Genomic DNA, 14,302 nt, shown 5'->3' on the forward strand with positions numbered 1-14,302 from the left:
GAGGGATGAAACCAGCCTGAAAGGGTCACTAGCACAGGGAGAACCAGATCACTGACCAGATCACACCAAGTTGGTTGCAATCATCCAGTTTTTAAATACCCTGTGTGATAGCAATTCCTTACAAAATTCATATGCAAATCAATACCATGAACTTTATACTGGGATTGCTTTAGTCCTTGCTCCACTGCCCCTGAGCTGCTACTATTGATCTGCCAGCAGGCATTATACTAGGCTTGGGAGAAAGGTTCAAAAAACTTTCCTTAGGCTGGTAAGAAGTCGAAAAGGGCAAGAAAGAACAAACAGCTTGGTAATTTAGAGGTAGTTTTCTGTTTTGACAAAAGAAGCTGCTTCACAGAGTTATTTCACAAGACTTTGAAAAATAAGCAATCCCATCACCACAGCCAAAAAAGGCAGCCTCAGGGATGCCTCCTGCATCCAACAGGACTTGTGACTACAGGTACCCAGGGAACCATTACTGTGAACTTCCTACTGACACACTCCTCAAATCCCACTACTAGCCTTAAACTCACAGCAACTGCCTTAACTACTCCTTGCTAGTTATTTCACCAGTCTAAGTCTTTGCAGGGACAAAACCAAGCTTAGCAAACCCAAAGAAAAGGAAGATTAACAACCTTCAAGTGAAGCAGCAGTCTGAAGAATAATCACATCCCTGCTGCAAAAGACATGCTGGCATTGGCTGTGCAAGCCAGGAGAAAGCAGCCAGAGCACAGCTCGTCCAGAATGAGATGTTTGCGCAGGAAAGCTCCAAGCCCACATGAAACAAGGCCATTTCAGGGTCTTCGTGTCCAGATCTGTTCCAGTCATGGCACACACTGTCAGCCATGCAGTCTCTACTGTCTGTGACACACATCACACACACCACTGTAGATGTTCCCCCCAGAGACCCATCTGTGCCTGGAATCTGAGGCTCACAAGAAAGGAGCAATAGTGTTTACACTCAGAGACACAGCACCATGAGGAGAAGGCCTTTTATCCACAACAGCTACAGGCTGGTTACAGCAGCCCACAGCACAGGGAGGATGGCTAATTTGAGCACAGCATTTCTTTTAATCACTGAGTGCTAGCCAGCCCAGCCCCAAAATTACAGGCTATCACACACAAGAGGGTGGTGCCATCCAAAGAGTGCAGATTTCCCCCCAAAACTTACAGAGAGGCTGTTTAGTGACCCATACTTAGTGCCAGGCCTTCCAGCTGCTCTCCTGTCCACCGGCACAGATAAAACAAAGAGGGCAAGATTAAAGCATGGTTCTGCAAGGAACAAGCACCAAAGCTTGAGCAGGAACACACAGCAGTTTCAGCTCAAAACTTCAAACAGCTGATGCCTGGTGCACTGGAAAAGCCTGTTTTCTTGGAAACCTCATGAATGGGGAAATTTGTGGAGCAGTGGGCCAGACAACTCCAAGGCAAGCCAGCTCTAATCTCCTGTCCCAGCTGTGTACACAGAGAAACGGCAAAACACAAATGCCAGAGGAAAAAAAGGAAAGCTCCAATTATTCTCAGACCACAAGAACAACGATGTTTAAAAGCAAAAGCCGTCAGGGCAGCAGAAAGGAAGATCTGTCCAAAACAGTCGACTGAAGAAACTGTGTTGTTTTAGGCAGCAGCCACTGAGGCAAGACGAAGAAGAAATCTGCTGTATGGCTGGTTCTGCCACAACAGCACTCAGGCCTGATTTACTGTTTCAAGTGTTTTTCAATAAAATCAGAAGTAAACCTGTCAAATACAAAAGTTGTGCTTAAAATCCATTTTCTGTAAATTAGCTTTCCTTTAGAAAGCTTTACTTACCAAAAGTAATGCTGGAAGGAGCATGTTTGCTCCTCCTGGGATTATTATTCCTTAACTGTATTCACAGCAACAAGGCTGACAATAAATTATTATTTTTTCTTTGGGGTGATGGACTGATGAGGACAGTTTCCCTTTCAGATCCCTGCAGAAGGGTCAGTTGTATACAGTTTGTAGCATTCACATGATTCCGGGAAAGATTATTTTTCCCCCCTTTTTAAAAAGCCCAAACAAATCCAGTTTTGTCTTTCCTCAGCTTGATTCAACTGTGATTTTGCCAAAAGGACTAGAGAAGTATCATGTCAAAGCACGAGTATTATATTCCTGTGGCCAGCAAAGCACATGGGTTGGTTTCTCTGTGACAGAGACCCTGGCTAAGCATTTTTTGGCCAGAAAGAAAAATGTTTTGCCCTGAGAGATGGACATACAGATACCCACAGTACACACCTGAACCTCCCCCAAAGTCTTGAAGTGTCATGGTTTACAATTTTGCAGATTTCTTCTTTTCAAAACAAAGAAAATACACAAAGAAAAAAAATTCTTGATGGTGCAGAAAGAATATCCATAAGAAATCAAGCTTGGTCACACAGATACATTCTGGAGCCAGCACACTATGCAAAGTTACAAAACATTACTTGTCTACCAAATAAAGCTGAGGGCTGTCACACTTGCCTGCAGGTTTCAGGTCTTCTTTCCAGAACCTGACAACTCATGTTAGGCATAATCACAATGGTGCCACACATGAGGAGTGCTAATGTTTGCTCATCAGTGCAAAACGTGCCATTTCCCAGAGTTTTCTAGTCATTCTCAATTCTTGTTCTCACAGAATCACAGACTGGGTCAGGTTGAAAGGGACCACAGTGGATCATCTGAACCAACCTCTCTGCTCAAGCTGGGTCATCCCAGAGCACATGGCACAGGACTGTGTCCAGACAGTTCATGGATATCTCCAGTGAGGAGGCTCCACACCCTCTCTGGGCAATCTGTGCCAGTGCTCAGTCACCCACACATTAAAGTTCTTCCTCATATGCAGGTGGAGCTTCCTGGGCATCAGTTTGTGCCCATTGCCTCTTGTCCTATTGCTGGGCACCACTGAGCAGAGCCTGGTTTGTCCTCTGACACCTCTAGAGAGGTGTCTGTCAGTGACACAAACCAGTGTCACTGACAGACACTGATGAGGTCCCCTCTCAGTTTTCTCTTTCTGAAGCTGAACAGGCCCAGCTCCCTCAGCATTTCCTTGTGAGAGAGATGTTCCAGTCCCTGTGCTGGACCCAACCAGGAGCTCCATGTCTGTCTTGTCATGAGGAGGTCAGGACTGGAGACATCACTCCAGGTGAGGCCAGGATCACTTCCCCGACCTGCTGGCAGAGCTCCTCCTAACACACCCCAGGACACCGCTGGCCTTGGCCCCAGGGCACTGCTGGCCCATGGACAGCTGCTCTCCCCCAGATCCTTCTCCCCAGAGCTGCTTTCCAGCAGGTCAATCCCCAGCCTGTGCTGGTGCCCAGGTCCAGGACCCTGCATTTGCCTTTGCTGAATTTCAGACAGTTCCTATCTGCCCTTCTCTCCAAACTGCCAAAGTCCTCTGGAAGGGCTGTAACTTTTCCCCTTCAATCCTTTCCCTCCCAAAAGAGCTTTATTTTTTTCACCAACCTATGTAAGACTTGTTGCTATAAACTGTTTCCCTAAGAAGAAACATTATTTAGTATGCTGTGATTATTCAGATTTTACACAGTACAAGTACCTAGATCCATAGGAGCACACAGCAGTACAGAGCAAGGGGAGTTCCATCTCCCCACCACTGGTGTGGAGAGAGCCCAATGTGCAGAGCAATTTCTGATGGCTGTATGAGGAGGCAGCATGGGTAGCCCAGATGCAGGTTCTTCAGCAATGTCCACTGGGATCTATATGCATTGCACCAAGTTCCTCACCACAAACCCTACCTGAGTAATAATTCTCAGGGAGAGGGAAGCAGCAGAAGGGGACAGCAAGAACCCTAAAACATACCAGGCTTAAATCAGTGGCTTAGGCAACTGGTTACTGGTAATGACACAGCAGAGTTTTCACTATATAAAATTTATAAATTTATTTTTTTGTAAAAATCCAAAGAGCACGAAGACATCTCACTCAAAATACTGGTAAATCAAACCACACTTAGAAAAATGAAAGCTGATTTTATTATCTTATCCACAGCCAATCATTTGACATGAACATGCATACGTAATTTTGCTACGCACACACCACAGTTTAACGTTAGTTATTAAAGGTTAAACATACAACATACATCCTTACAAAAATGAGTCAAAATGCAAACGTAACTTTTAAACAAAACAGTTTTTACTCATTTAAAAAAACTTTTGTGGTGGGTACCATTTTGTACAAACACAGTTAATTTAAACAAATCTGCTTTTAGTTTCCTCATGGTTGCACATGAAAATAAGCTGCAATAGAAAATGAAGTCATCAAGGGATTTTTAAATAGCAGAAGTAGGCAGTCTTGCCATGCAGAAGAAGCAATATTAAATATTAGTTTTTCAAAAAAAGAAAAAACCACAAGTTTAAAAATATTTAGTTCAAGTCACAAATCTTTCCCCAGTACAGAGAAATCCAAATGCAACGCATAATTAGCTGCCACTTAGGATGGCTATTCTGAAAAGTAGAAATACTTTCCAGAATTGATAAATTTCATTGATTTGGCACAGAAAAGAAGTCTGAGCTTACTTAGGTACAAGAAAGTGATTAAAAAAAAGTAAACAGGAAGAGAGAAAATAAAAAGCAAGAATGAACGAGATAGTAGTTGCAATCACTAAAAAAAAAAAATCTGTGCATCTCAGTCATTGCAGAATACTGTCTACAGCAGGTGCGAATTCCAGGTAATTGTTATTGCAACATGGATTTAATTTGCTTGGAGGTAGTCTCATCATTCAAATGCTTTGTTGTGTACCTAAACACAGAAATAAAGTCAAGGTGAGCATAAATGGTATTGCATTTTAGCTTACAAATGTGTAATTTCTTTGTTTATGGCTCAACGTGATTGTACCAGAGCAAAACCTCAGCCATGGATCATCACCCATTCCATGGTCACCAAGAACAAGAGTCAGACATTCTGATCAGAAAATGGTATTGCCAATCAGAACTAGAATCTAGCAGCCTTGCACCAAGGGGAGCTCAAAATAAGCCTCAGCTGGACACTGCCTTTCACAGTAAGGTCACAGTACCACTGGTGACAGGTAATTATCAATCAGACTAACTGAGGGCTCTGCCCATGAGAAACATCTTCAAATAAGACAGCTTGAGGAACTCTTCTCCATGACTTCCAGTGACCAAACCTTCCCAGGATCCCTCAATGACAACGGATTTAATCCCTTTTCAACCTAATTTCCTGCTTAGTTAAGTGACTATACTGCTAAAACTGAAGAGCATACACACGTGCTTGTTTCAGCTCCTTCCCCTTTCAAAATTCTCTAGGATAACAGCACACTTTTAAATCACTATAAAAAACCTAGCTATCTCTATTTTTAGAAGATATCCTCACTTGGCGTGATTAATTTTCCTGATCTTCCTTCCTAAGCAATCTAAAAGCAAATAAAACTTACTTTGTAATTTAAATTTAACATGTTAAATTAGCACTTTCATTGTTATCCACAAATGCAGTACTATTTTACTTGTACACTTGATAAATATATAATGACTTTTTAGTTTGGAAGTTAATAATACTGTAGATTTCAGCACTTTTTGGTAATTCATACTTTCAACAAATAAGCAGACTAAGGTTTTCTGAAATCTTGAAAAGTTATTGCACTTGGTATTCTGCCCATGTGAAAAAGCTGAACATGATTACAATACTCAGATGAATTTGAAATTACAAAGAGCTGATCTTCCTCCAAAATCCTATACTACCTTCCATTTGTTTTTGAAACACATTATCTGTCTCTTGGGAAAACTCAAGGACTTCTCACTCCTCCAGAATCAAAGACTTAGATTTGGACTTAATTTGTCATAATGACGTCTGTTTTCATCACATGAGCACACAGCAGCTCACCCCTGCATCTCCGCCTAACAATTCCAAACATGGTTTAGAAAAGATTCAAATATCCTGCCCAGAGAGTAATCACATGTACAAAACCAGGACTGTACAGCATCCATGCATAGAAAGGGTTGGAGCAGGGAAAGCACAGCTTGAGAGCGTGGGCTGGATTTCCACTGCTAACCACAAAGTTAATTGTGTAATTAACCAACAGTTCATGTCACTGCTTAGTGCAGTGAGCACCTGAACTACACCTTCCATGTACTTTCATAGTGTCAGCAATGATGGGAAAAATGGGCTACTAGTAAAGACTGGTGATCATGGCAGCTGCAATCACAATAAACTAGTCAGAAATAAATATTAATGTATAATTTTCTCTCTGGAAGCTCGTGTTTTTACTGATCACGTTATAAAGTTCAGAGATGAACATGATTTTAGCATGAAAATAATCACATGAAGTTTCAAATTAGGAATAGATTTTTTAAATTTTAACTAATAATCTGAACCAACTTTGCAAAATAACCCACCTACAATACCACACTATTTAACTCCTTACCACATCATGACACAAAAAATAAAAAGAGGGCAAATGAAATTAAAGTAGCTTCACTACAGGTAAGGAAAACAAATCACAACTGCACAATTTCAGACAAGACAAACTAAAGCTTCCACATTCCAAGAAAGCGCGTGAATAACAACACCCAATTACAGTTACTTGTTACCAAAGTAATGATACCTTTCCAAGCAAGGACAGGAACAAAGACTTCAGCTGCCTGTCACATTTTTGCACTTTTTGCCACTTCTCCCATGCTGGACACCCACACAACGAACATGTGACTGACTACAGATACAGCTTTACAACCCAAATTAGCAGGTTTTAGATTTAATGTACTGAATTATTAATTTTTCTTTACTTCTCCAATTAATGTGGCAAATTCTTGTCTCATCTATTCTACAGCAGAGACTCATGCCTTTAGTTCTTTCTGAAAAGGAACAATTTCTAGTTACTTACCATGCCATACTGACTCATTCTTAACCTGCACGCATGGAAAAGGTTATCTTAGAATGAACAACTGCAAATTCACAACCCTGTTAAAACGCAGAGTCTTCTTCACACATCTTTATCTCAAAACACATTAGAAGAAAAGGCTGCAATAATTACATTCACCTTTTCCTGTAACAGTCACTGAATACTTTGCTGTAAAGAAAAGCCCTGGACAATTAATGAAAATTCACATCAAAACATTAAAAAAGCCCCAAGAAACAAAAAGGAGTACCTGAGAGCATTTAGAAGGCCTTCTACACTGTTAGGAGGCTGGTCTTTAAGAACTTTGATGCATCCTTTCATCTAGGAGTTAAAAAAAATTACAGTTTTTTCCATGCTAATACCTTCTGAGTTTACAGGAATGTTTTATATTCAGTATGTAAAAGATGAAATTTATTTATTTAAAAATAGCAGCAGTGTAAAGACATTTTCTGGATATTACAAAGGAATTAAGCTTTCAGTATTACACCTTCCTATCACAGACTGGCTTAGCTACTTAAAAAGCTGCATCAAGTGCATCCTCAGCAACTTTGCTGATGACACCAAGCTGAGTGGTGTGGCTGACAGTCTGGAGGGGAGGGCAGGCATCCTGAGGGACCTGGGCAGGCTGGAGAGTGGGACCTGTGAACCTCGTGAAGCTCAGCAACTCCAAGTGCAAGGTCCTGCAACCGGATCAGGGCAGCCCAAGCCCAAACTCAGGCTGGGCAGGGAATGGGCTGGGAGCAGCCCTGAGCAGAAGGGCTTAGGGGAGTTGTTGGATGAGAAGTTCAACATGACTCAGCAAAGTGCTCTGGCAACTGGAAGCAGCCCTGAGGAGAAGGGCTTGGGGGAGTTGTTGGATGAGAAGTTCAACATGACCCAGCAAAGTGCTCTGGCAGCCCAGAAAGCCAACATTGTCCTGGGCTGCAGCAAAAGAAATGCGGCCAGCACAGCAAGGGAGCTGATTCTCTACCTCTGCTCTGCTCTTCTAAGACCCCACCTGGACCCAGCTCTGTGTCACCAGCAGAAAAATGACATGGCTGTGCCAAAGCAAGTCCAGAGAAGACTCATGAAGATGATCAGAGTGCTGGAGCACCTCTCCAGTGAGGAAAGGCTGAGAGAACTGGGGCTGCTCAGCATGGAGAATGATCTGGGGAGACCTCAGAGCACCCTCCTGTACCTAAAGGGGGCTACAAGAGAGCTGGAAAGAGACATTTGACAAGAGCATGTAGTGGTAAGATGAGGGAGAATGACTGTGGACGTCGTGGCTGCCCCATCCCTGGAAGTGTTCAAGGCCAGGCTGGACAGGGCCCTGAGCAACCTGGTCTAGTGGAAGGTGTCCCTGCCCATGGCAGGGGGTCTGGAACTGGATGATCTTTAAGGTCCCTTCCAACCCAGACCATTCTATGATAACTTCAGCAAATGCAACTTTCAAGCTCTGCTTTATCAACCTTAAAAAAATATGGAACTGTGAGCAAAAATACATGTTTATCATAAATCCATTAAGAATTACTACATTCAGCCAGTGAAATAATGACCAACTGTAATTAATACAATGGGATAATACTCTATTTGAAATAACCACAAAACCACGCAGTAACAGCATGTATTCCACAGACTTACTATCAAATAAGAGTAGAAAGTTAGAAACTCAGAGTGTGGTGGATGGTGAACTGAGCTATTTATCAGCCAGTGAGGAACAAGCCAGGGGCCATTGTTACTTTCAAATCTGGATCTTTCATCAAACCACTGCTTACAAGTATTTCTAGACACTACCTGAATTACATAAAAACAGATTTTTCATGACCCACTTACATGTCTGAAGTAATATTGAAAAGCTGCATAGAAGTTTGTATTTCTCACTACATAAACACACATTTTTGCTCACAGCTATGTGTTTAGCACCAACCCAGTGTATACATCTGTTACTAGAATCTGCAAACAGAATAGGAACCTACACAAAATTTCAATTCTCAGGAGATTATTTAGCAGCAGTAAACTTACATCAATTTTTGAAGTTTTGGCAAAAGCGCCCACCGGATGCACGTGGTCATAGAGTATGATGACACCCACCATTACCCTCAGACAGAATGATACTGTTTCCTCATTTGTAAACCTGCTTCTATATTCACTGCAATTTAAAAACACAGCTTATTATCTATGAAACACAAGATAACAGTACATACTAGTAACACCCTAATTAAGATTAAGAGAAAAATTCTACTATAAATCCTCAGAGAAAAAAACCAAACCAACCCAACCAAATCTACGAACCCCAAACTTTTGAGTTTTCTTTATTCCTTTCAATAACCTGCAAAAGTCAGATGATTGTTTAGAAGTTACCTGAAAATTAATAAAAATTCTCAAACCTAAAACCATTAAGATTTTTACATTTTTAATTAAAAAGAAAGAACATTTAAAAAGATTGAAACGATACATACTAACTTTGTCTCCAGTGCTTCCTACACTTTTCCCTGTCTAATACACACCCGAAGTTCTGACTTAGAGAAAAAAAGGAAAGGCGACTGGACAACCTTTAAGTGCTTTTTAAAATGGAACAGTCCATTCCTAAGAAGAGTAAGAGTATAAATGCCTGGAGCTCCTAATGTACTCCAAAACAAACGTCCTGTGGTATTTGGACAGAAACTTATTTTAAAAGACATAGCTCATGCCCCTGTAATTTTATCAATACAAAACTATTTAGAACAAGAAGAAACAGATTAAAAAAAATAACCAAAGATTTGTGTGACTTTGGTCATACTCCCAGTGCCTCTCAAGTGTACAGAAGACAACTGACTGCCTTCATGCCTAGAAGTTGCCTCTTAATTCCCCTGAGAGGAGCACTGTCATTTTTTAGAGCAATCAGCCAGTCCAGGCAGCAAGGACACAACGTCCAGAGCATTGCCCACAGCCCCTCTTTCAGGAGACCCTAGGCAATCATGCTCAAATAGCCTATTTCTCTGAATAATACATGAGAAAAGCACTTATAAAGAGTGCCAAGAGGTTGTCTAGCTTCCATAGCTATTCTATTTTTCAATATTAATATGTTCAGAAAAGTAGACCGCACGATTTCCGTGGCTGGCAAAATGAAACAAGGTGGTTTCATGTCAGTGTAAACACCTAGGCTGGTAAAAAGGAAACATCACAGTTCCTAATCACTCCAATTATATTTCTTTCATGCTTCACAAGTCAGGTGTGAAACAGAGAGGTGACTCACACCCAACCCAAGCAGTGTTGGTACTCACGGGGTTTCCAGCATGACCCTGCACACACTGGCCATGGTGCTTAAGCAATCTGTTGTATTCTCTATCGGTAAATTTTTATTCTGCAAAAGAAGGTGAACAGTTTCCACAGTTCAATTACTGTTAAATATTATACTACAAAACCCAAGTCAAATCAGTTATCTACTGGCATAGCAATGTGAAGCGATTAAAAACATCAACACAACTATGGTAAGTCAGGTAGTCTTGCACTGTTTTTTTTAAATGTTATCATATAGATTAGCAATTTACAGAGTGAAGGCTACCACATGGGTTTTGCCTGCTTGTTTGCAGCCAAGGAACTACACTCCAGACATGATGGTTGCACTGTTTTTTTTTAATGTTATCATATAGATTAGCAATAGTGAAGGCAAAACATGAGTTTTGCCTGCTTGTTTGCAGCCAAGGAACTGCACCCCAGACATGATGGACTTTTGGAAGGTTTTGAAGGAATCATCATCTAACATGCTCGTTCAAAGACAAAAATTTCTATAGCAAAATATATTCACCTGCTGTAAGAGTGAAACTTAAAATTGTGGCATACAACCATCACAAATAAATGTAAAATAAGAGGACAGTTTCTTTAAGGTATTTTAAGCATAAAGCAGAACTCAGGAGAAAAAAAAATTAAAAGACAGATGTAACTTTGCATTAATCATGTAATGTAAAATTATTTTCTACTAAGAAATAGTGAGCATTCTTTGCACGTAAGCCAAAAATCATCACAGTTACAGAAGGCAAGCACAGCACTTGTAGTGATTGGATTTTACAATCAATATTTACTTAGGTAGTCAAGGATAAATAGGGATGTGTCAACACGCTGAAGTTCTTTTCCAGTTCAGGTTCCTTCTCCTTTTTGCAATAATGTAGTATACTTGACTTTACACAGTGTAACAAAAGGGTCTTGGGAAGAATAGGAAGCTGTATTTCAATTCCATTCCCTATTTCAAGCAGAGAGAATCACGCTGTTTCCCTTTCAATTTTCTGAAATTTCTGCTCTAAATCACCACCACACAGTGCAGACAAAATACCTGACTCAGTTCCCTGCTTGAGGAAAGCCATCACTGCTGCTGTAACACTATTAAATTTTGGGGATGCATACACAAAGTGCCTGGCTAGAGTCCCTAACTCTACAGCATCTGGGAAAGACACATTACACTTCTTGAGGCTCCAAACCCCAAGTCTTATTCCTAGATGCCAGATTAGCCTGGTGGAGGTTGTGTTGCCCATTATGTCTGGCCCTGCAGTGCTGTGAAGCACATTATCCAAGCCATATAAATTTATACTCTTACCTCTGACACAAACTTTGTTGTGGCATCACTTAAGGTTTTCAACATTGGCGTCGCCTCAGCGTAAAATAAAGACATTCTGTTTGCCAACTCATTATTTACTTCATTTTCTCCCTCTGCCTAAAAAAAGAGAAGAAAGGGTTTAGTTGTTCTGTACATGAAGAGAGGTGGGAGCAGAAGACTACATTTCATCTCATCCAAGGGTTACCTACTGGGACATTGTTAATCCTCATACGGCTCAGAGTTCTTCTATAGTAGCTGAAGTCATTCTGTATAGCAGGATTTGTCATCTATGTGGATATGAAAGAAAGAGAGTTGTGACAAATTCAAGAAAAGTAAGGACAAGTTTTCATAAAATGTAATACACACAACAAGAAAATATTCAACTTCCTGAAGTGCAGCAAAAAGACCCGTGACATGTTTGGAACTTATAAGCACAACATAAAGCTTTCTGGTTTCTCAGATTCAGAACAAGCTCTAAAAGGAATGAGAAAAGAAACAGTCTCCTAAATACAAGTTGGAAATTAGTAGGTTGAAAAAAATTGCTTTGTTAATTTGACTCCAAGGATCAGACCAGCAAATTAATTATCATTTCAGCTTAGTTGTTTGCACATAGCAAGAAAATAGCTGGACTATGGGTGCATACAAGCTAAAAGCAAAAGCATTATCCCAAGAGATATGCCAAATTTGGGTGAAGAAACATGATTAATGTGAACTGAAATACAAGTGCCTAAAGCTAATATGGTAATTCATCTGCTTTCTAGTTTAATCTTACTCTAGGTCACAAGAGCAAGCCAAGCATATTGGATATTTGAGTATCCACTACACATTCTATTCCAGAACAGAACACAACCCAGATTACTTCAGTAAACACACTTGGCTGTTTTTTCCATCCCTTCTGATTACAAGCTCTTACCTTGAGCTCATCAAATCGGAGTGTAAAGTGAAGAATTTCTGCAAACTGCTTAGCAAGAGCCTGCTCTCGCTCCAGGTGCTGCGTTGGGGAGTACGGAGTGCTCGTCAGGGCGCCCAGCAGGCCCCGCAGTCCGGCCTCTGCAAGCACAGGAGAGCAGTTTGCAACACACACCTGCACTTTGCATCAGTACTGGCTGATATTCTGCATGCTAGACTTCAAATATACAGCCACCAAAATACATGGTGATTAATAATAAAGGGACTTGATGAATTGCTCATCTGTGTGTCTACTGCTGTCATATTTACATACAAACTGTTGTACAGACTGGGTCTCATCAGCACTGACAGCCACAAGAAAAAAACTTCTTGAAAAGTTCTACTCAAGCTTTGTCTGCAACATTTGTGTAGAACATATTTCAATAATGTGTTAGAAGACTTCAGCCTTTAGGAGAACACAGAATTCAAGAGGCACATAGCTGTAAGCAGAAGTGACACCTTTTTTAAAATAAATTTATACTCCAGCTTCCTGTTCATCTTCTTGAGAAAAATACCTCACTCGTTTTAAAAAGCAGAACTTGCCTGCAACAAGTTTCCATGTTTTAAACAGATTTTTTACAAACTATGTTAATAAATTTGATTAAAAGTGAGATAACAACAGAAAGCTGGTGAAAAAACAACTCTCATAGGTATTATCAGCATAGCCATCACATCAGTGAGTTTCAGAAGAGGCCTGAAGCACCATCTCAAGTATTGCATGTGTATGAACCAAGATCAGGCATTTCCACACAGCAAATTATTTCTGGTGTTTAGGGAGGAATAATACAGTCTCTTTTAAGTATTCTCGGTATCAGAAAAACGGACAGAATTAATTCCTGATTATTTAGTTCACTAATTTCCAGACAATCAGCTGGTTACTGCCTTCCTGAGTTACTAAAGGAGCAGAGGAACAGTAACAAGGATGATCCCCTTCTCTCTTCCCTCTCAGATATCCCACTGAAGCAAGATTGCTGTCATCCAGTGTAAGGAGGAATCTGTGCAATATGAGCTCTTTGCCACAAAGGAGTTGACCTAGATGTGATCACATCTGAGGATGTCAAATATACTAATAAATTAAGACAAAAAAAAACCCAAGTTAACACCTTTTCACTTACCTAGTCTTTGAGAAAATTCATAGAATTTCTTTAGTTTGCCTACTAGTGGAACAACTGCACCCCACGCCTTCTCTTGCAGCTTCTCATCATTTGGATGCTGTATTGCCTTAAATTAGAAAAAGAGAGGAAAAAAGTATGCTTGGATTGGGAATAACTGATGCACTGCTGACAAAACAAACCCAAACAACAAAACACAAAAAAAAAACCCAGAACACCTATGCAAGACAATTGTTTGAAGAACTAATAATTAAATATCTACCTACTAAGAAGTTTTCAGTTGAGAGACAAGCATGTACTAACCCACGTCTGTTCCAAAAAGGTCTAAAAATTTGTGTTGAAAGTAAGCATCCTGAACAGGAAAACAGCTTGGAGAGAGTATAAAGAAATGGTTAAAAATCAAATCACTCAGATAAGAAAATTTACATAACCAGACGTAGCTAATTAAAATTAACAACTTTACTGTGCTTACTCCAAGCAAAAAAAAAATTAGTGATCAAAGTATGATGGTGGTATCTATTATAATTCCCAAATTTGCAAAGAAAAAAAATTGCTATGAAATTCAAGCTAACTATTACAGCAGGAACATTTAAGCATAATCAACAACATAAAGCACCACCAGTACATAGCATATACCACAGCTTTGAAGGATCTATTTGTAGACTTTGTCTTTACAGTAAACTTCCCAGACATATAATACCTTAAATTCAAACTCTCCAGTTAGCAACTGAAAATATACTAAGAAAACAGAATAAAAATGCTCATAACTCTCCTGCAGAATTTTCACTGCTAAGTTCTTGATTTCAAGAACTGTTTCAGTCAACCATGGGCTGTGGT

The 14,302-nt window shown here is 40.2% G+C and overlaps 1 protein-coding gene across 6 annotated transcripts in view; it reads right to left on the reverse strand.

Annotated features, from left to right (window-relative positions):
* Nucleotides 1-3,874: 3,874 nt before the first annotated feature.
* The window catches only part of CYRIB (CYFIP related Rac1 interactor B), a 93,712-nt gene continuing 83,284 nt past the window's right edge, over nt 3,875-14,302 (reverse strand). For 3 of the 6 annotated variants that reach the window (XM_039715423.1, XM_039715421.1, XM_039715424.1), the window contains 8 exons: nt 13,469-13,574; nt 12,319-12,455; nt 11,615-11,692; nt 11,406-11,522; nt 10,099-10,178; nt 8,858-8,984; nt 7,107-7,177; nt 4,140-4,746 (listed from right to left, as the gene is read on the reverse strand). In XM_039715423.1, coding sequence (XP_039571357.1) covers nt 4,683-4,746; nt 7,107-7,177; nt 8,858-8,984; nt 10,099-10,178; nt 11,406-11,522; nt 11,615-11,692; nt 12,319-12,455; nt 13,469-13,574 — 780 coding nt within the window. In that variant the 3' untranslated portion in view covers nt 4,140-4,682. Of the gene's footprint in view, nt 4,747-7,106; nt 7,178-8,857; nt 8,985-10,098; nt 10,179-11,405; nt 11,523-11,614; nt 11,693-12,318; nt 12,456-13,468; nt 13,575-14,302 lie in introns of all 6 variants that reach the window. The other 3 variants (XM_039715422.1, XM_039715420.1, XM_039715425.1) reach the window with 2 other exon arrangements.

This window comes from Passer montanus, unplaced genomic scaffold (assembly GCF_014805655.1).
Source record: "Passer montanus isolate IOZ18808 unplaced genomic scaffold, ASM1480565v1 scaffold33, whole genome shotgun sequence".
NCBI classification, from domain to species: domain Eukaryota; kingdom Metazoa; phylum Chordata; class Aves; order Passeriformes; family Passeridae; genus Passer; species Passer montanus.